The sequence below is a fragment of the Plasmodium inui genome (genome assembly GCF_000524495.1).
Source record: "Plasmodium inui San Antonio 1 unplaced genomic scaffold supercont1.2, whole genome shotgun sequence".
Taxonomy (NCBI): domain Eukaryota; phylum Apicomplexa; class Aconoidasida; order Haemosporida; family Plasmodiidae; genus Plasmodium; species Plasmodium inui.
In genome coordinates, this window is record NW_008481836.1 from 1252606 (window position 1) to 1275067 (window position 22462).

General features: G+C 39.2%; 5 protein-coding genes across 5 annotated transcripts; all 5 read right to left on the reverse strand.

The window, feature by feature from the left end:
• Nucleotides 1-199: 199 nt before the first annotated feature.
• Nucleotides 200-2949, reverse strand: C922_00734 (hypothetical protein; the record flags this gene model as incomplete). Its single annotated transcript, XM_008816346.1, has 10 exons — nucleotides 200-292; nucleotides 419-489; nucleotides 619-729; nucleotides 888-929; nucleotides 1051-1184; nucleotides 1313-1374; nucleotides 1528-1565; nucleotides 1703-1828; nucleotides 2019-2091; nucleotides 2260-2949. 10 exons carry the CDS (start codon nucleotides 2947-2949, stop codon nucleotides 200-202), a joined length of 1440 nt encoding a protein of 479 aa, XP_008814568.1.
• Nucleotides 2950-5826: 2877 nt separating this feature from the next.
• On the reverse strand, nucleotides 5827-9512 carry C922_00735 (hypothetical protein; the record flags this gene model as incomplete). The annotated part of the gene is made up of 4 exons (XM_008816347.1): nucleotides 5827-5910; nucleotides 6109-6260; nucleotides 6484-8733; nucleotides 8867-9512. 4 exons carry the CDS (start codon nucleotides 9510-9512, stop codon nucleotides 5827-5829), a joined length of 3132 nt encoding a protein of 1043 aa, XP_008814569.1.
• A 2671-nt stretch (nucleotides 9513-12183) lies between these two features.
• Nucleotides 12184-15383, reverse strand: C922_00736 (arginyl-tRNA synthetase; the record flags this gene model as incomplete). Its single annotated transcript, XM_008816348.1, has 7 exons — nucleotides 12184-12228; nucleotides 12490-12616; nucleotides 12813-12915; nucleotides 13015-13104; nucleotides 13226-13345; nucleotides 13608-14768; nucleotides 15263-15383. The coding sequence occupies 7 exons, from the start codon at nucleotides 15381-15383 to the stop codon at nucleotides 12184-12186; spliced, it is 1767 nt and encodes a 588-aa protein (XP_008814570.1).
• Nucleotides 15384-16488: 1105 nt separating this feature from the next.
• C922_00737 (hypothetical protein) lies at nucleotides 16489-18081 on the reverse strand (the record flags this gene model as incomplete). The annotated part of the gene is made up of 1 exon (XM_008816349.1): nucleotides 16489-18081. One exon carries the CDS (start codon nucleotides 18079-18081, stop codon nucleotides 16489-16491), a length of 1593 nt encoding a protein of 530 aa, XP_008814571.1.
• A 987-nt stretch (nucleotides 18082-19068) lies between these two features.
• Nucleotides 19069-21489, reverse strand: C922_00738 (hypothetical protein; the record flags this gene model as incomplete). The annotated part of the gene is made up of 8 exons (XM_008816350.1): nucleotides 19069-19442; nucleotides 19674-19745; nucleotides 19878-19937; nucleotides 20203-20251; nucleotides 20572-20628; nucleotides 20729-20771; nucleotides 20917-21142; nucleotides 21315-21489. The coding sequence occupies 8 exons, from the start codon at nucleotides 21487-21489 to the stop codon at nucleotides 19069-19071; spliced, it is 1056 nt and encodes a 351-aa protein (XP_008814572.1).
• Between the last annotated feature and the right edge of the window lie 973 nt (nucleotides 21490-22462).

Here is a 22462-nt window from a genome sequence, read left to right on the forward strand (position 1 = left end):
TTACAAAAACAATATATACTCGAATTGAAAAAAAGGTGGATTATGAACATGCGCGGGGTTGCTACGTGTGCACGTATGTGTAGCGACTTTACGTATGCTCGTGGGAAAGGACGCTCCTGTTGCACGTATATGTGTAAGCAGGTATGCACATACGTTGGCTTGTATCGGCCGCAATTATGCCTTGCTTGAATCAGGGCCATCACTTTGACGCATAGCCATAGAGGATGGTACCAATCATCGAAATTGCTATGCCAATGGATGAACTAAAATTGATATTTTCACCAAAAAATACCTGACAGGTAAGGGGGGAACGGCGCACAGGTGAGTACATATATATATGTATATGTGTAGGTACTGTGGGCACACACGAATGGAGAGAAAACACAAGTGCTTAGGCACACACTTGGCGTTTGCTCACCGATCCAATAATCAAAATGATTGCTTCTCTCCCTATAAAGACTATACTCAGGGTCACGGATGAAGTGTACGCTGCGAAAAGAAGGGGAAGAAAAAATGTTCTTGCTCGTTTTGTACGCACAAGGCACTGCTACGTATGCGCATCGAAACTGGGCCATTTTTGCACATCACGAATGTGTATATCTTTTTTTTGCATTTTACATATTAATGAGAACTCCGCTAAAATTAAAAATATGCTGCTCACTGCGCCAATGGCGACTAAAACCAATGATGAAAGTATCTGGTCAACCGTTAAAACGTTGCTGTTATAATCTGAAAGAAAAAAAAAGAGTCAAACGTGGGAATTTTTTTAATGTACATTTGTGCACATATAACAAGTAGGGCAGAATTCACATAGCGTTAAAGTATCATATAATACGTCTTCCTTTCTAGAAGGAAAACTACCTCGATTACGTTTTCGATACACTCACCTTTAACAATACAGGACAAATCGATCACAAGTGTGGGGATAACTACAAAGCGGGGGCAACAATTTTTATTATGTGGACATTTTGGCAAAAACGTACACGCACCCCCGCTGGAGCAAATTCAATTGCGCGCAAAAGCACTTTACGTTCTCATGCAAATCCTTACGTATGATAAACATAGCCATTTGGTATATGTGTAACAAAATGATGTGCGGCTTCATGGATGTTGATTTTAACAAAACATTGGTAAAAACCCACTTAAAGGATGACGCGATGACGGATATTACCAACAGGAAGATACTACAGAGGGGGGGGGAAAATGGGTGACAAATAAAGTATGGACAATCCCAATGGATGGGGTATTTCTTCCATGTGCACTTGGATCGTTTTTATTTTATTTATTTATTTTATTTTTTTTTTTTTTTTACCCAAACAAACTGTCTATTGTCAGCGCGGTAATGCTCATAATTACCCCTATCAATATTGTAACCTGCGGAAGGGGAAGAAGAGGAGATTATTGCAATGTCACGAGGAAACTTTTTTTTCCCTACACATATGTGCACATGTATACATGCCTAAACGCATGCACGTATTATCCTTTACGGGGTTATTATGCGTGCGATTGTCTGCTCTTTCCACTTACAATCGAACAGAACAGGGAGGACTCGAATTGCGTCAAACCTGTCACAATGGGGGACGGGGAAAAAAAAAACATAAGTATGCATATATTCACACATATTAACACGTACGCGCTGTTAGGCGGGAAAGCCATTCGGCTTCGAACAAATCAACCGAGATTTTTGAAAAAAAAAGGTTACCAAATTTGATGGATAAAAAATATATCAATATTAGCGAACTCGACTTAATGACAGAAATGACGGGAATTTCTAAGTAGGAGTAGGCGCTATTGCCTGTGACAACGCTGAGTCCTAGTAGTGCCGAAACTGCGGGAGGTGGTGAAGAAAAGGCGCAACGTAAGGAAGTATTCGTGAACAAATAATATACACGCATATACATATGTATACATATATTTGTATGTGTACATATAAGTTTGCGTGGGAGAACGCCGTGGGGGTCGGTGAGCGCTGCATAGACAAGGCAAAAAAAAAGAAAAAATAAAATAAAATGCTTTACTCGAAATGATATATTTGATGTATTCCTTCCTCGTTAAGTTTGTCGAACTTTTCATTTTCCCACAGAAGATTACCTAATTGTGAATGCATTGTGAGGGAGTTTAAATATATGTCGGGTTCAAAATACGGGACAGTGTCATACGTACATGAAGAGTACTAGCATGTTTCACATAAGAGTATAAAACAGGGGAAACCCTTCGAGAAGGTATTATCCACCCACCGCTCTTTAATCCTTTCCTTACCATTCTCAGAATCAGATACCTAATGAAAAATTCCACAAGCGTGACAATTTGCGTATAATTAAACTTCTTCACAAAAATGATGTACTTGGTTATGATTGTGCTGAACGAACCGAAGATGAAAATCGAGGAAATGAGGATGATGAATTTGATTACATTAGCAAACACATCCTTCTTCACACCGATGGTATCTTTGCGTATTTGTGGCAAAAAGTCATTGGCTCCTTTATCCGTTTTAACCTCCTTGAGGTCGTATATTCTATAGTCTTTATTTGCATTTTTCACAGACTCTTCGTAGCTGGTATCTTGGTCAATGTTATGTTCTGGCAATATTTTATATTTCTTTTTGTAAATTTTTAGCTGTTTTTTTAAATAGCTGCTTTTTTTTTTCTTGGCTTTCTTCTTCCTGTTTTCTGATAAATAACTTGATCTTATAGAACTTAAGTCAACGAAACTGTCTATCGTGGTGTTGTTTGTAGTGTTGTATGCCTCTACATCAAACAAATAATATTCAATGGCTTTCCCTTTTTTTTTAACTTTCCGTTCATTTTTGTGGTCAATTATATTTTCTTCTATATCGTTTATGTTTATATCGTTTATATTGATGCCATTAACAGTTGAATTTTCTGTGTTCATGTCATCATGATTTTTTACTTCTTCCTTTTTCTTGCTGTCCTGTTTAAGGGCCTTCATCATAAATGGCCCCTGTGTGTCTGTGTTTGTCTGTCGATCTGTTTGCCTGTGTCTGTTACTCCTCGTCAGGAAAGCGGTTATTGCAACGACCGGGCGCGAACTTGGGAATACTGAAGCGTGTATTCTCGTGAATGTCAAATGGTGTAGAGGCGAAACGAGTCGGGGTGGGGAAACAGTTAATCATGGACGATGCAGTGGTATGAACAGTGAAGACGTCAGTATTATTTTTCCTCTTTTTCCGGGTGACCGTTGCGAGAAAAATAGAAATATCAATTACGAATAAAAATACACACAAGAAATGAGAAATGAGAAAGCGTTATCTAATCTGTTCAAAATTTTCTCCATACAAGTGTGTGGAGGTGGAATCTCTGCCTAGATGAACTCATTTACACGCATATATATATGTAGCACGTATGTGTATGTAGGTACACGTTTTCGCATATGAGCAATAGCGAAAGTATAATTACGTACTAATGCCAAGTGAGCATACTATTTTACAATGTTTGTCGCATCAGGGGGAAAAAGTTCCACAAAATAAGGTTTAACTTAAAGGAGGGAAAAAATGAAAAAAAAGAAAAAAACATCTTAAAAAATTATCATTCCAAAGGCCCATATTTTGTGAAGTCATCAAATTTATGCGTATATTTTCCGAGTACTGACGTCCGAATAGATATACATCTGTTTATGCCTATGTAAGAGCGGAGCGTAATGCATTGGTTTAGGTTACGTCATTCTACCGGTCAGGTAGGAACAAAAAAAAAAAAAAAAAAGAAAGTGAATCAAAGCGTATCTGCGTCAGCGGATGAGTTGATCAGTGGTTGCGCTAGTGCGGTGGCACGCGGTGAATGGATGCAGGGGTATAAACGCATAAAAGGGTAAATCAGAAGTACTACTGAATACACAAATCGAGGAATGCGTGGGGAGAAGTTCGCGAATGTATGGATGAAAATCGCCTCTGCGCGTGAAAGGCCAAATCGATAGGTACATACATAATATATATATTATATGTATATATCATTTTGCGATGCGTTACTGGGCCTAGTCATAAAAAGGCGCTAACGAATGAATGAGCGCCTTAAATAAGAAAGCAGTTATATACTACACATGATGCGCCTTTAACCAGGCAAAAGAAAAAAAAACTTATAAGAAAAAAGGTCAGTAAAATTTGAAAGTTTCTTTCTTTCGCTGCATTCGCTTCCCAAATTTAGAGGGCAATAAATCTCCCCCATTTCTCACAAAAAAAAAAAAAGCGATGGCACATATGCGACAAAAAATCCATGTTTTGTGCCAACTGTATACGCATTTAAAATTGGTAAAATTAAGAAGGCTTCACTTGTTTCGTGGCCCCTGTACCATTTTTGCTTTCTTTTTTTTACTGTTTGGTTAGGCAATTGCGCTTGTACACGTATTTGAAGAGCTATAATTTGTGCCTTTTTTCTCAAGCGTTTATGATATGATGGAAAAAGGTTTAAGCTGCCAAACATGTCGAGAAATGAGGCATTCATGGGCATGCATATTTCATACGTAAAACATACCTAAGGATGGTGAAGCGCTTAGCTTTCCAAAGAATGCATGAGAAAGACCAAATGGAGAAAGACGAAAAAAAAAATAAATAAAGGAGAAAGCCATGTTACGCACATTGTGATAAATAACTTTTTTTTTAACGCAAGTGAAGGAAAAGGAAATGTTCAACATAATTTTGTCTCATTTTTTTGAAAAAGTTCCTCTATTTTTTTTTTCCATCATTTGGCTGAACAAATGATAGATTATTTTTCTTCCCGTTATGGAGTTACAGTGGTGCGGAAAGAAAAAAAAAAAACAAAAAACAGAAATGCAGCAAAAATGTTGCAAAAATGGAAACGTCATTTTTATAGAAATTGTTAATGTAACACCTTTTTGCGCAAAATTGTAACACAAAAAGAGCGTGGAAAAACAATTCCTTTTTCTGCCTCTTCATTTGGTGGTAAATTAAGGTTTTATATACCAGTCAAAATTTTTCAAATGTGCCAATTTCACATTCGGCTATGTGTTCTACACCCTTCAGTGATGGAAGCGTGTAATGGTTTTTAATTAAAAAGCGGAGGGGACACGGGGATGAAAATACCTACACGTAATCCATCACAGCGTACGAGTATACGCCGAAACGTGTACGTATGTACATGTCTATTCCCGTAGCAGCACATTTTAAGATGCTTATGCATGGAGGGAGGGCCCGTGGGAAAAAAAAAATATATTCCACATAAGTGGAAAAAAATGAACATAACATACGAACAGTGATTTTATACAAGACGGAGAAGGGTGAAAAGACATAGGCGCCATCATCTGTGCGAAATTATGCCAAATGCGGAATTCATAAGTTAAATTTTATCCTTTTGGGAAGGATTAAAATATGGTGTCGGCGTACCAACGTAATGGAGATATACACATGTGTAAGCAGCTGTGGCATATGCTCACAGGTAAACAAATAAATGTAACAAATCGGAGGCGGCGTACACATAAGCATGTGACACGTAAAAAGGCCTCTACATGCTTATGCGGTGAATTTTAATAAATTAATGCAAACAAAAAAAAAAAAAAAAAAAAAAAAAAAAAAAAAAAAAAAAAAAAAAAAAAAAAGAAATATATATATATAATAATTATATATCTTGCATGGGTACTAAAGTAAAGCAACAGACAAGAACGACAAAAAAAAAAAGAAAAAGCAGATAAATCCGGTTGTTGAAATGGGGACGAGGACGTCAGTCTTCATACGCATCTGAAAAGGAAACAAAATGAAATGAGGCAAAATGAAGAGGAGTTATACAAACTTGAGCTGTTTTAAGCTGTCGCCAGGGGGGCACGGCAAATATAAAAATTCAAAATGCCAATATTTTCCCTTTACGTACCCCCTCGATGCCAATTTTTTTTTTCTTGACCAAAATCCAACTTCGTTACAAAATCAAGTGTGCTCTCCTTCGATAACTAAAAATGGGAAAGAAAATTAGGCAAATGGATAATCGGTGAAAATTGCAACATTTGGGCATTTCAGAAAATTAACATGGAAAGAAACTCAGTGCCAGAAAAAAAAAAAAAAAGAAAAAAAAAAAATGGCAAAAGAGTAATCCCAATTTCAAACAAAATAAAGAAGTGGACAATTTTATTTGTCCCATGTGGTATTACATTATTTTTCAGTAGCTTGATCGAATTTGCAACGATGGTAAAGTATTGGTTGAGCCTCTTCTGGTTTTCCAGCTTTCTCAAAAGGTTGTCTCTATTGTCGATGATGTTGTAGTGTGACATCAGCTCCTTGTCATCAATTGGGACCAGGACACCTGGGTGTGAGGGGTAAAAATAAGGAGGACGGAATTCGTTGTATGTGTCGCCCTATTTGTGCAAATCCGCACAGTGGCGGAGTGCACATAACGCACACAACATATGTGTATGCGCATAAGGGTAGGAAAAAGGGATGCGCGACGAATATTGTTGGACCGCTCTATCCGCACGGTGGCGCGCTGCTCTGTCGACGTGTCATCACGTCTCCGCTTAATCGCTTACCGTTCACCTCCCGGTTGAGCAATTTGCTTTGGATGTACTTCTCCAGCGTGCTCTCGCAGTCAATCGAGTAGTCCAGGACATTGGCCAGGTGCTTATTTTTGGGCAAGATGTTGTTCAGAAAATGGGCATAAATCTTAGTTGCGAAGGGCACGGATATGAGCATTTTGATGGCCCAAAACTGTAGCTTTACCTCCTCCTGTATGAGTTCCTTCGACTTTGACTTTTTGTTAATTTTAATGTCAGTTAGGGACAATTGATGGTTTCTGTATGCCAAATTCTGTTTCACATTTTTGGTAATTATGGACATGGTGGGTTTAACACCACTAGGCGTGAGGAAGTTATCTTCAAACAGTTTGCAGCCATCGAAAATTTCTTCGATGATTTCGAAATGTACAGCATATGTTTGCTCAAAAACAATGTCTTTCATTTCGCTGGCACAACTAATGGCTCTTTCTTTGCAGAAATTATGCAAGGCCTGATTCAATTCGTCCAAGAACTTGGGATTTGTGCTTAACAGATATATATTTTCATCCATGTAATTATTTTTAATTTTTCTATTAATTTCTCCCAAGCCTGCTTTGAATACTCTATTTAATGCTACGGCAGCTGAGCAGCTAGCTAATTTGGTGAGATGTAAAATATTTCCACTTATATTGGCTTGGAGCAGATCAACAACTAATGGTTTCCAGTCACTCTGATCGACGATGTTGTGAATACTTCTCATCATTTGTAGGAGCACTTCATCTGAGAAATCTTTTTCCGGTTCGATTTTTGCAATATTGTATTTGAGCCATTTGCAAATATAGGTGATGGCTAACTGATTCAGGATTTTCAAATCGGTGTGTGGTCCTGCGATTCTTTTAAGTATGTCATCATCATTTTCTTTCATTTCTTCGTTTTCTTCATTTTCGTCATTCTCTTTATTTTCATCACTTACGTAATCCATGTAGAGGTCGTTAATTTTTATGGATATGACTTCATCATTTTTCGACAAATTTCTGATAAGCACGTCTTTAATTTTGCTATTGTTGTTAAACACTTTAATAATTTCTGCTTTGTCGAATCCAACCCATCCATCATCCCTTATCATTTTGTACCAAACTTGTAGTCCATTCAAAAAGGAAGGATCGCCATTCAGCGTTTCGACTGCCTTGATAACAGTTAATCGGTCTTTTTCAACGGACTTTATTTGCACTTGTTCCTCCGTGTTGTTATTTCTGAAGTAAAAACTGACTAATATATTTTTACTTTTCGCGTCTGTGGGTGTATTTTGGACAACGCCGAACATGCTGCTTTCCTCTTTGGCCAGAATGAATCTCACAGGCTGCCCTTCCACGAGAGAAGGTACATTGTCAAAATTTTTTTTTTCCATATCGTTTAGCGTGTCGTACGTATCCGCCCTCTTACTACTATTATTATTATTGCTGTTACTGTTGTGCAGGTCGTTGTTCAAGATATTATTGATGTCGTAGTTACTCTCCGACGAAATGGATTTATTTAAATCATTTTCATTTGCATATTTGTACAAATACTCATTTAAGTAGTTAAGAAAGTTTTCGTCGTACAATCCCTGCTTTTCAAATAACTCCACCGCTAGTTCATTTCCGTCTTTTAAATTTTCCATTAAAGTTCCACCATATTTTTTCAAAAAGTCTTCCCCATTATTTGGCAAATTTAAAATGGGGTAATTTCCTGTCAACAAATTAGATACGATGTTAACCAATTCTCGTATGTACAATTTGACTTGCTCTCTTATGCTTAGTATATTTCCTTTGTTGTATAGCTCTTCTAATTTTTTATTATAAAATTCCATCTTGGATTTCTTTTTTTCTAGCTTCACTTCTACCTTACGTAACTGCTGTATTAAGATGTTCATAAATTTGCTATTCACTTCTTGTTTGAATTTCTCCACATCGAAACAATCCAGTAACTCCTTCTTAATGGAGTCGTTACAATCATTTTCAAATTTGTTTAGCAGCAAGTCTAGCACGTTCTTTCTTCCGTTTAGTATCTTGGAGTACATCGAAATTCTGTTCGTTAGAAAGTCATTTTTTTCCTTCTGTTCTATCGGTATGGAAAAGAGTTCCAACAAGTAGAGTGATAAAATATTATCATTATGGTCCATGATTCCTCTTTTCTTCACCCTATCGTACAGCTCCGTGAGCGTTTTTATTGTGCTCAGTTCATTGTTCAGAAATTCCAGGGCCCTTGTCCCCACGACAATGCACTGTTTGTTTTGTAGACCAAGACCTATGGCGTTGTAGGGGGGGAATTAGAGAGTGATGGCGGCGCATTAAGTATGCAAAAGGAGCACATTAAACATATGAGTAACCCGTAGTGGGCACACCCTCGCGTCATGTACGCCATTCGCACGACAATTTACCCATGGGCTTCGGTTTCATGAAAAACTCCCTCAAATGGTAGGGCCAGTTGGCCGGATCGTCCGATGCCTTCTTCACCAAAATGTAAATATCGTTCGGGAAGTTCTGCACATAATTACGGACAATTTTACGCGTCAGCTCTGACCCCGCTTTGGAATCGTCCTTTATTCCGGGCAAATCGACGAACGTAGCGTAAATGCCACCTGGGATGGAAATTTCCACTTCTAGCTCCTTGGGAATAATGGACTCGTTCAGGTTAACCATAATGGCTTTCATTTTCTCATGCAAATCGTCAATGCTTACTTTCTTCTTATTCAAATAGCATTCTATTTTATTCGTGTCACTAGGCTTTAGTATAATCACAATTGGCTGCTTCGTTCCTGTGTCTGAGCTCGTATACCCCATTGGTCCTCCCATGATAAAATCTAAAAGCGTCGTCTTCCCCATGGACTGCTGACCAAATACCACCAAACGAGGCAATTCGTTATGGATGTTACAGATCTTAAAGATCTGCAAGGCGTACAAGTACAATGCATTCGCATTTGTTGTATCCTTCATTTTATCATAGAAAACTTCCACCAACTCCAACTTCTCTCGACTGATTGAGTTCAAGTCGAAAATTTTGTCCCCTCCATTTCCGTACTCCATCTTTTTTGACAACAAATTGAGTGAGCAGAGGGGGGAATCCGATGGGGCATCAGAAAAGAGAGGATGTACTGCGCTCTACCCAGAGGTGAAAGCAGCAAAAAGGGAATGTTCCTTATGGGTGAAAAATGCACATACGACGCATGTGCACAAACATAAAGGAAAGCGTTAACGTCGCGGCTAACGTGTTATGTGCGCGTATGCGTCCCCAGCTGCCGCTATAATGGCGAACTTTGAAAGGGCAGTGCAAAGGGGAGGTATATCCTCAAAAGGGGTCTACGTCCTCAAAAGAGGTCTATATCCGAAAATTGGACAACCACAGTCTAGGCAACCACATAGACATGAGCTCCCTCTTGCGCCGTTACTTCAAAATGGTGTTAAAAATTTATTTAAAATTCGGGCGAATAAATCCATATATAACAAAAAATAACTCGTCGGAGGACATGGCGGATAAACTTCCCAGCATATGACAATTTTGCCCTACGGACAGGGTTTAGAAACTATATGCTGAAAAGTTGTGCCTCAGGGGCAAACGGAAAAATTACGGGTCTAACCCTTCTACTGATATGTTGGTCTACTGCCAGAAGGCCCCACCGCTGGGCCAGTACGCCGACGCTCGTACAACTTCGCAAACGCAGCGAGGGGAAATCTGTATAATGCGACTAAATTAAAATGCGCAGTAGGAAAATACTAATATGCTCAACGTGCGACTTCTTCCTATACTTGCACGTCCTCCGCGCGTTGAAATTGGCGAGGGATGCCTGAGAAAATGACCGCAGGATGAACGCGACATTAGCTCTGTTTGTGCGCCAAACGAACGTTATACTAAACTCGCACTTGACATAGAATCTGGTAACATACAATGGCAGTAATCTTTCAAAGTAAAAAAATATGTACGGACAAAATTGCAAATTCTTTTTCATCACTGAACATATTTAAAATTTCGCCGCGCCGCGCATTACTCATAAATGGTGGGTTAAGAAGCACATGAACGTTTCCTCCCCTTTATCATACCATAGAGCAACATAGCAGGTATGTACAAAAAACATACTTAATTGTAACACCTATAAATATATTTACCAAACCGCGTGAGCGCATAATTCAGCGCATGTAATGTAAGCGGTACCGTTTTTTTTTTTTTTGCCGCACGCACTCTGCATATTCTTGCTGCCGCAGCATATATTACAATATGAACAGTGTCACGGAAGGGTACATGATAAATAAGCTTTTTGAAACCTTATTTTTTGAGAAAAAATTAAAGTATTTTTCACTATTTCACGCACTGCAATGAAAGGGGGTTTACGGTTTTTTCCTATAAATTGTAAGGAAACAAAATTACCCCATAGGCACAACAAAATGGAGGGAATGAATAACCATGGCGGCAAAGAAAATAACTTTTCGAATTTTATAACTTTTGTTTGTTTTTTTTTTTCTTTTAACATTCAGAGAAAAAATGGAAAAGAGCTCTTTCAGGACCATCTAAACGGGTTTTAAAAATGCAGCTAATTTTTAAAAAGTACTTTTATAGCAAGCGATGATATGATGGAATGATGGCACAAAGAAGGGCCCTACAAAGATGCCTTTTAAAAGACTCAAGAAGATGCTTTCTATCTTCTAGGCGCAAATTACGTTATGTTCTAAATTGACGAAGAGAGCACTGAACTTCTTCTTCTTTTTTTCTTCTTCTAATTCTTCTTCTTCCGGGCAATATTTTCTGAAATATGCGAAAAGTGTTCCCTTGCCTGTATGTACGCTATGTCTCAGATAAAGGGAGCATCCACTTGTTTCACTTTATTATGTCTAAGGGTGTTCATTTACGCGCCTGTTCGCCAAGGATCCCGGTCACAGCGCAACTCTAGAGCGCACAACGTATAGCGCACGTCAGAATGACATGCCTCTCTTTGGGCAGTAAAAGACAAATGGGCTAAACACACATTGATGATCCTATCTGCACCTATGATTAACCGTATTGCATAATTATTGAACCCAGCCTCGGACCTTTTCGTGGCAATTTCTTTTCCCCTCGAAGTGTCAAACCCCACCAGAGCAAATTAAAGGGCCAATCCCTTAAGGTGTCTTCTGAAAATTCATCAAGAGATGTTCAAACCTCTATAAAAACGTTTTAAAAGGAGCGTTATTTTTAAAGTCCTTTACGGCTTACAATATTATTACTATTAGAAAAAAAAAGTTAATATGATACAAAACTCACACGTACAAAATAGACTGCTCATTAAACTGTCCATTCGACAAACATACATTTTAATAAGGTTTATTTTATTTACTTATGTTATTTCTTTTTTTTTCTCTCTCTACTTTGTGATGGTTTAATTTCTCCTTTCGTACATATGCAAAATTTTATTTTATCATTCCAACTATCAGAAGAATTTGTGAGAAATCAAAAGAAGGCATGACCAACAGAGGATGGGCATATCACCATTTGGTAAAAATAGCAATTTCATTTTTACTTAATTGAAAAAAAAAAAAATTCTTATTGTACAGTTTAGCAATGAAAAATGGTAATGGTACAATTAAGGGGGTAAAAAGATGTTACGAAAATTTCTGTTAACACTATGGGGAGATACTGATCCGTCTCTCGTATGGTTGAAGATGGATGAACTTCCTGTTGATTTGTTATTCCCAGCTTGGCTCTAAATTATGTTCGTTATTTTTTCTCTCACAATTTTTCTATGGCTTTCAGGCCCAGGAGTCGGAGACAAATCTGCAAGTAGTAAGAAAAGGAATGCACATAAGTGAAGGGTAGGGCATTACAACACATGCGTATGCACACGTTAACTAAACACACATGATGGTATGCGTGTTGGCACACTCACATCTGCCAATATGGCTATCTGCACTGCGAAGGGATGTACGCGCCGCGCTACGGTCAACCCTGCTGTGTATTTCTGTATAAAAAAGAGGCCTCTTCAAATAGATACACATACATATGTGCACATCTGAGGGCGTGTGAAGCTCCATTTACCTGTAATAATGACTTTGCTATGGCACACAGAATTAGTCTCGTTTTCTCGTTTTCGCTTTTTAAAACTTTGCAGTTTTCGTAAAACGCCGTGAATGTGGTCGTTAAGTCATAGGTGTACTCGGCCAATCTACGTGAATTACGGGGAGGGATGGGAACATATATATAAATAACGTGATGTTGCTCAAAATGAATGGAGAAGCATGCAATCATCCTATATCGGTGTTCACATGGGTGCAGTACGCTTAACACATTCATGCGCCTTTTTTTTTCCCCCTCAAAAATGGGGCAGCATGTTACGCTTCTTCGTTCATTTCAACGTTTACTTGTGAATTAGCATATTTTTTAGAATAAAATAAAAGACGTCGGGGAATTTTAAAATGTGCAATCCTAGGTTTACTTCGTACGGGCTAACCAGGTTCAGCTCGTCTGCCAAATGAGGGGAAAAAGAAAAAAATTATTTTAAAAAAATGACTAACACAACCATCACTCAACACAGTCCATTCGTTTACTATGCAAGTTGCCCACCTTTCGACAGTTCGTCCATATCTAGGCTGCACTTTCTAAAAATGGAGCACATCCTTGAGTAGGCGTATATAATGTAAAGTCCCGTGTTTCCTGCAGTGGAGGGATGGAGTCCAAAAGGTGGCAAAAATGTTCACAAAAAAAAAAAAAAAACATGCAGAGAGGTTGAGGACACTAATCGGGTGCATAATTGGCTTTTTCCCCTCGCGTATACCTTTCACGTTGAGCATATTATCATACGAAAACTTGTAGTCCGTGTTTCTGTGCTGCTTGATGTCGAAATACTTGATGGCACTCACACACAGCTCTTCGCTCAGCTGATCTATGTCTATTCCTTCAGGGGTAGGGGTCAACAAAGAAGAGGCATAATTTAACGAAAAATAAATATACATTAATGTGTTCTACACTCGCAGGCCCACTTTTAGAGCCCGTTCAATTTCATCATACAATGCATCATGGTGAAGGGAAAAAAGAAGAGGGGCACGTAAATCGGAATTCTGTGTTGCGCGCACCCCGCACAGGCACACGGGCAGAGTTTAGCGTGACACCAATTTCACCACGCTCGCCGTTCTATTAAGGCTCCTTTCTGTTCTCACCTTTAAAGTAGCTCTTTTCCTCTTCGCTCTTCAACTGAATCCTCTCCAGGAAGTCCTTCTTGGCTCGCTCAGTCCCCTCGTTGATGAGATTAATGAGCTTTATGTTGGTGCCACTTCTCGTTTTGAATTTTTTATTATCTGCATTTAGGACAAGACCAAACCCAACGTGAACTAACTGGGTTTTTTCACTTGCCCAGTTTGCCTTCCTCGCTATCTCAAATAGAGTTTCGAAATGGGATGACTGTCCATTATCCGTAACATAAATAAGACAATCGGAATTTAATTCTTTTAATCTATAATGAATAGCAGCAACATCTGTAGAATCGTAACCGTACCCACCATTCGACTTTTGTAAAAATAATGGCACCTTAAAATTTTCCGATTGATAACAGATCGCATCTCCAACTTTTGTCAACAATTGTTTATCCTTTAACATTTGTAAAACTGATGAAATCATACTGATGTAGTGTGATTCTCCAACATACTCTAAATTAATGTCTAAAATTTTATATATTTTGTCGAATTCTTTTTTGCTACTTTCGCATAATTTTCTCCAAATAAATAAGCAATCTTCATCACTATTTTGCAGTTTTATGGCATAATTTTTGGAGTTTTTTTCGAATTCTTTATCTGTGTCGTACATCTTCTTAGCCTCTTGGTACAAACTCGTCAAATTGGTTAATTCTGGCATGTTTTCCTTAAAATTGGGATAATTGGAGACAATATAATTTATGATCATTCCAAACTGTGTGCCCCAGTCGCCAATATGATTAACCCTAAGCGTTTCTACATTTAAGAACTCGAAAATTCTACATATGCTATCTCCTAATATGGTTGATCTTAAATGTCCGACATGCATTTCTTTGGCAATATTTGGGGAAGAGAAATCGACCAGCACTCTGTTGTAGTCTCCATCGTTTCCACTCTTCACTTCATTTATATTCACGCTTATTTCAATTTTGTTATTTTTATACAATTTTAGTAGCGACTTTTCTATGTACTCCTTAGACAATTTGACCGTTATGAAACCCTGCGGTGATGATTTAATCTCGTCGAAAAAATTTTCGCTTATGTTTTCTATTATCATCTGCGAGAGCTTCTGCGCATTTTCCACGTTCAATTCCTTTCCATGCTTTTTGAAAATGTTGATGGCATTGTTACCTGAGGGGGTGGGGGAGCGGAAAATGGGAGAGAAGCAATGGTAGCGGCCTTGCATTATTCTTTCCACAAGTGGGCATCTCAACATGGGGCACATCAGCACATGCACATTCGACATGGTGACATTTCGACATGAAGTCATTTCGACATGAAGCTATCCTAACACTTTTTTTCCCATTTCGCTGCCTCCAGACTGCGCTGCAACGTTCGCGGGCTTCACAAACGGCCCGCGTCATCCGCCCTGTGGCATACACAACACGTTATCTTCACTTGGGGGGGGCGCTAAATGCATGCGCAGATCGCGCGAAATGAGTCCCTCAATGAAGAATTGAGAAGAAGACAGGTACATAAACCGAAGGGAGAAGCCTGCAGCCAGGCTAACGCCACTCCCCCCTTTGGACAGTGCAAACGAGTAATGGCGCTATCGCACACAGGTGGACGGTCGCTTAACCCAAGTGATATACGCACATATGTGATGCACGCGTTTGCTCTCTTACATTGGAAGTGGCCGAATTTCGCGTTGGCGTAGGTAACAACAACTTCTTCGCTAATTGAGGGGAAGCATTTCTGGATGGAGTGCTGAAACACCTGTTTGATCTTCTTTATTAAGCACTCCATTTTGCCAAAAAAAGAAACGTCCGTTCTCAATCGATTGTTTGGAAAACGAACAAGTACACTTCAAGTCCAAATGCCTACGGAGGCGATTTTAACATAAACGTATATGCAGGGGTACACGTAATATTAGCAATTTGATATTGCGGCAAATCTACTTACGTACAGGTTCATTTTGAGTTTAGATGCGTTGGGGGGGTGGGGGCAGAAATGTTCGAAAGAAGTGGAGAGAAAAAAGAAAAGGAAAAAAAAGGGAAAAAAGGGAAACAAAAGGGAAAAAAATGTGAAAATAAAGGAAAAAGAAGGAATTAAAGATAAACATAAATCACAAACTTCCGTGTTAAAAAATAACATTGACGAAGATACCGTTCCGGAATCACATAATAAACACTTCATTGAAAAAATATTTAAAAAAAACAATTTTCTCACAAATCACAAAATGAGCTTCATTTTACAGAAAAATGCGCATGCTGGAGGGGCTTCTACGGAAACAAATCCACACCCTCATGTGGTTCAAACGGGATGTACATAAATCGGTTGCTATGCTTCACATCACCTAGCAACGGTTTTTTTTTTCATATGTAACTTGCAGCTGAAATGTGCAGCTAAAACCACAAAGTATTTCGACGGATGGTTGTTTCTTGTTCCTGCCTTTCTGTATAAAATGCTTAGCAATGAAATGTGGTCATGTTGGTGGCGCCGCATTCGGTCCACAAATGAGGTGTTCCTGCTTGCGCCCCCACAAAAATGTGCACAGTTGTATGTATATACATATATGCACAACATATACCCCATATTTGTACCTACTTAACCGCGACGCAACCGACTTTATCCCCCTGGGCGCCTCCCCTTTGTGGTGCATAGAACGGCGGACCACATAATGCGTGAAGGCAGCATTGGTGTCAAAGCTCCTTAGGGAAATTAAAAATATGTGCTTATAAATGCACCAATATGTACATACATATGACAAAGCCACCGATGCACAAGTGGGAAAGCGGACTTGTCCCCTCCTTTTTAGCTGGCCTGTTAAACTGCCCTATTTATAGCTACCCATTTCAGCTACTCATTTTAGCTACACCTTTTTGCTACCCCTTTTTGCTACCCTTTTTTGCTACCCTTTTTTCCTGAGCTTCAATATTGTAAACATAATATTTTCCAAGTCCTCATAATTGTGATCCTCCAGATCGTCGTTCACATTTTTCTTATCGAGTGCACTCGAATTCGGCGCGTTACAACTTCCGCGACCCCCATCCGCAACTTCATCATCCATTTGGGTCGGGATCGTGTCATGGTTTGCCTCTCCCTCGCTATCGCTTTGCATGACCGCAGTGGCCCTTTTACACACTACAGGCACGTGGTTGTTGGGACTGCCAACAGACATACGATCCACATGCACGTCCGCCGCTCTATCCGTACAACCATCTTGTTTTTCTTCCCTGCTCGAAAATAACTCGTCCTCCTTGCTATATTTATCTTCGGAGCTTTCTTCCTCACGATCATCGCTTCTCAGCGTAGGAAAACTTCTCATTTTTGACAAATCCCCATACAGGCAGGATGGAGCATTCCCAATTGTCTTCTTCTCCTTAGTGGCACTTTGACACATGTTCCTTTCTGTGCGAACGCTGATTAGACGGTTTGCTTTATCGACAAAATTACTTGGGGTATGTACATTCTTATACTCTTCCTCGCATTTTTTATGGTACCTTTCAATTTCTTCAAGGCGTCCACCTCCATGTGGGACAATGTTAACGTCGCTAAGGTCGGCAGCACTGGGGGAGCTATTTATGAGGCAATTCAGTTCATCAAGGCAGTTATCATTATCTTGTAATTTGCTCTGTCCATGTAAGTACAGATTTGAATTTTTTGCCTTAAAAAGTGGCATTTCATTTTTGATTGTTTTTTCATGCCATATGAATTTATCCCTGTAGTCGGTCAAATTTGTTAACCCTCTTTTTTCACCAAGCATAGTTCTGTTTGCGTCTTCATGCGGAACGGTTTTAACGTGACACATCTGTGAAACTGTCATTTTACTGCTGCGGTTCACCCCTTCTGCATGATCACTCTGGAGATTGATCTTACAACTGGATGGCGAGTTCACCGTCGTGAACGCCTCAATTTTGTGTCCCCACTGTGTATTAGCCCCCTCGTGAATGACATTACAACAGTTTGAGGAGTATTCCATTTGATGATTTTCTCCACCATGGGGGAAACAATTTGTTCTTGCCCCAATCGGCAAGATCGTATCATCCTCTTTCAGCACCGCCATGTTTTGTTGAATGATGGAATGCCTTCGTTGTACTTCTTGATCAGGGACACTACACCCATTAAAATCTTCCCCCAAAATATGTACGCCATACTTATTGGTTATTTTGCCGATGATGTCATTTTTTGTTCTCAACTCCTGTTCGTATTTAGTGAGTGTACTTTCGTTTCTGTCATTTTGTAGTTTTATTTTTTCTATGATTTTTTTTAAATTTACATTTTCCTTGGTCAAATGGGTAATTATATTTAAATATTTATTCAAAATAAATTTTGCATTGACCTTTTCATTAGTGTCATAATCGACTATTATTTCTTTATTTATCAACTTGTGCACTTCGTTGTGTATCTTCCTCTCATTTTTTCGTCCCTCCTGAGCTCGTTCTTGGAGCTTCCTTCGTATTGTGGCGCTTTTATTTTTGTCTTTATTTTTATTTTTATTCATTCTTTTTTTTTTTTTTTTGGCGATACGAAATGAGCAAGTGGTAGGTATGTGAAGGGGAGAGGCGTTTTTTTCTTTGGGGGGCTGGTAGCTCTATCTGTCTGTTTGGAAAACCCGTGGGGGTAAACACGCTTTCATGTACGTACACAACGTGTTAGCAGACGTACGTGTAATATTGGGGCAAATTCTGTGTTTCCTCCGCCTCATCCCTTTATTAGCGACATACTCGTGACTTCCCAGAAGGGGGATGCCACGTGGGATTTGTACTTCCCCAATCATGAAACGATATTGCTGCATCTGGGGGCCCCAACCGAGGATATAGCTATACGTATACATCCGCAGACATCTGCGCCACTGTAGCTCTCAGCAAATTTGCCAAAAGTATTTTTTGTCATAAGACAGAACGGTTTCTTTTTTACCCCTCCGTTTTTTTTTTTTTTTTTTTCTTCAACGTTTAAGTAATAGAGGGAAAAATATATCTCTTTACAATTTTTACGAGGAATAAGTTTTAATTATTCTCAAAATGGGGAACTGAAAAGAGCTGCGCCTTATAAATGGGTAAAAGGAGTAAAGGTAGGAAAAACAGGTACACGGAATGGCTCGGGAGGATGAGCAGCCGGAAAAAATTACACACACATGTGTACATGTGCATATCATCAACTCCCGGAAAGCAAAAACAGAAATGAAGAGAAAAACTTCACAATTTGTATTAGAGTGAACTCGGTGTGGAAGGAACGGAGAGCGTAAAATTGTTCATGCATTTTTTTTTTCTTTTTTCCCACATGTACATATATGTACGTCTTTCCTTTCAGTGTATGAACTGCTATGCAAAAGGGTGGGGCGAAAGGTTGATAATAGGCTGCTTCTGTTGGGCAAATTATTACCCCCAAATGAGTCTCTACCCCAATGATTGCATCTTCACTGCGTCTGTACCCCAATGATTGCATCTTCAATGCGCCTCTACCCCAATGATCGCTTCTCCAATGCGCCTCATATATCGGCGCAACACACACCTATGCCCGTGTGGTTCTCGGGGGAGAAGGGCAATATGAGGTTATTTATATTTAGTGAGAACTTCCTCATCACATTGTAAACCCCGATGTATAGTTCCACCTTATTGCATAAATGATAATTATTCGGACAAGACAAAATAGCATTGTTAATATCGCAATGAAAACAACCAAAGTAGATGAAAGATGGTTCTACTCCGTTTAGGGTTGATGCCGCTTCACTCTGAATGTGGTCCACTCCGATGCTCAAATTATAAACTTTTAATTCGTCCAGTAAAAATGGAAAGTCACAAGACTCTACTGAATATGGTGCCCCCCCTATGTATATTGGAAAGTCGTTCGTTTTTGTTATTCCTAAAGTGAAAACGGAAGATGCACACGTGATTGCAGGATATTTTTTCCATGCAGTAGTGAACAATCTTTACACGAATGTCCATGGGAGGAAGGGGGATAGACAAATGGGGCGCATATGATGACGCCGCAATTTATATGCGCTGGTTGCGAAATTGACCAAATTGGGACATCCCCCATCTGATCATTTATGCACTTGTGGAGATATACACGCGTATGCACGCATGCATGCACTACCTTCGGTTAGAAAACTGGAGTCAAGGATTCCGTTCACGAAGAGTCTTACGTGGTTTATGTGCCTGACAACTGTTGCAGCGGAAGGGCAGAAAAAAAAAAAATATATAGACATATATTTACATATATATTTACATGTGCACCCATTTAAGCCTGGACGAGTGCGCACCACCCTTTCGTCGCGCCTACTTCCGCGAACCATACCTGCAATGTGATACCACTGGTGACGCTTTAATTTGAAATTGCTCAAAAATTCTTCTCCGGCTGTTCAGGAAAATATTATTTGGGGATGTTCATGTGACCATGCTTAGCTCTGCATATACTTTTTTTTCTTCGCATCAGCATTTTAGGTATATGCGCAAGGGGTTCCCAAGTTAGGAACACATTTTTGCATATATCACATGTATTGGGGGGGAAAGATAGCACATGTGGGGCTATGGAGCGACTCATAATCATTTCGAAAAAGAAAGCAAAATGGGCCGATGTAATGTCAGTTAAGAACTGTTTAGTTGTTGCATTTTTCAATCACCGGAGTTCGTGCTAGAAGAGGTGCTCAAAACGATTTTAATTCGTCCGTTCTGCGCAAAAGGGCATTATAAGGAATAGTTTTGTTGGTTCAGGGACCTAACGGAGCGCATCATGTTGTTAGTGCTTGGTGCGTAGTGTGGAGGTGCCTACTTTACACCTACACATGCATGTAGGTATGGGCATATACCCACGTGTGGGGGGAAAAAAACTCGAAATGCTCTGCGAGGACGGCGCTCGCACGATTGAGGGTCCCTAGAATGACGAAGAGACCTACTCACAAACAGGGCTGTAAAAGCACAACATTACTCTCTTTTTATCATTTTGTCATTTTTTAATTGTGATTCCTTTTTTTTTTTTTCTTCTCCCATACCTTTGCATTTATTAATATTGCTGGGGAGGATTCCTGGATGTTGTCTTTTATGATTCCCTGCAAGGGGGTGGGGGATGAAAGAGAAGGGTGTTCTTAATTGGTATAGAGAAAGTAATTTCAAAAAGAATGGAGAGCCAAAATAGGCGTAGGGGCATACCTTGTGGATTACGGGGCAAAACATTTCTTCTACGTTATTTTTTCTTCAAATGGAGGGGAATAAAGTTAGTTCATGCGTGTAAGTGGGACTCCTTATATGCATTTACATACTCATGTACGAGTGACTTGCTCGCGCTTGACACACAACCCCTGTGGGGGGCGGCCCAGTTTGTCTTTTTTTTTCCCTACATCGACAGTTCATCCTCCAGTAGGTAGATAAAAAAGGTGTAGGAAAAATCGACCGTTTTGAAATACTCCTCTGAATGAGGAATGTAAATGTAATTTTTTCTGAACAGGGAAGAGTTCCCGATACCGCCAAATCCAGTGGAGGGGAAAAAGTTTCCGACGGCATGGTTTCGGTTTCCAGTTGCGTCTACTGCAGATATGCTGTCGAAGTTTATGTAGGCGGAGATGCCTATCGAGGGAAGGTGGAGTGGTTCCAGATTGACACACGCAAAAAAAAAAAAAAAAAAGAATATATCTACAGGTGATTATGATAACGTGCACGCAATTTCCGCTGGCAAAGGTAAAAGTGCATGGCCAATTTTGCACAAAAAACGGAACAAGTGTTCAGGGAAAATGCTCACCATATGGCTTTGCCTCGGGCAACAGGATCTTTTGCCCATTGTTAATACAAATTGCCGTATCGATGGAGACGTCACATTCTGGCAACTTCGGATCATCCAGATAACACTCAATTTGTATGTTAAAATAAAAATATAGAAATATCAGACACCATGCTTCGAAAAAGTGAAATGACATTTTACTAGTGTATGCGTAGAAATTCGTTTTGGTGGTTCTAGTGCCGAGGTCAGTGGGAATGCAAGGAGGTTATCGTAATTGGAAGAGGGGTGCTGAATCGAAATAGTGTGCTTAATGAACAGAATAAGCAAGCGCCAAGTGTCGAAACATATCAACAGATTAAAAAAAAAATAGACAGAATAAGAAGACAGCGGTGATAAGGCGAATTTACACGCAGAAGGGGTGAACAAAACAGGAGGGTTTTAACTTGAAATTTGTATTTTTGTAAATTTCGATGTTGTCATGTTTTCACATTCGTACACTTCTCCGTAATTTTTTTTTTTTTTTATCATTACATTTGAAGCGCTTTGGCCAATCCTGTACATACTTTTAGCTTTGTGCGGTTGTTTTTAATTGGCCTCTCCCATGATTCACCCATATACAGATTTTTTAGGCCACCCTGTTCGTAATTTTTTCCTTCTTCCAATAGTGTACATACACATAATGGCACGATTGGGAGAACCTGCTAACTGAAAAGAGAACACCAGAATTTGCAAAAAATGGTCACATTCGCGCTTTGCGAAGCGTGACATAATTAACCATTTTAAGATAAATTACGATTCCGTTCTGGACAATGCATTAAAAGGATAGCAATGATGTATTTAAGTAACGAACCATATTTCAAACACATGTTTGATTAATAATCAGGGTTCAAATTGTGACATTCGTCCGGTGTAATGCGGACAAAATTGTAAGTTTGTTTTTTTTTACACATTGGAAAATTTTTCTTTTGCTATGAGAACTCAAAAAAGAAAAGAATGATTCGACTGTCCAAAGGATCAAAAAAAAAAAAAAAAAAAAAGGAAGATGTTATGTGCACATTCGAAATGTGTTCAACGGGCGCAAATCTGCCTGACAAAAATGAGGACATACTAAAAATAGAATAAAACATACTACCTCGCGTGTGTGGTACAGGATGGCATGTAAATAGGGG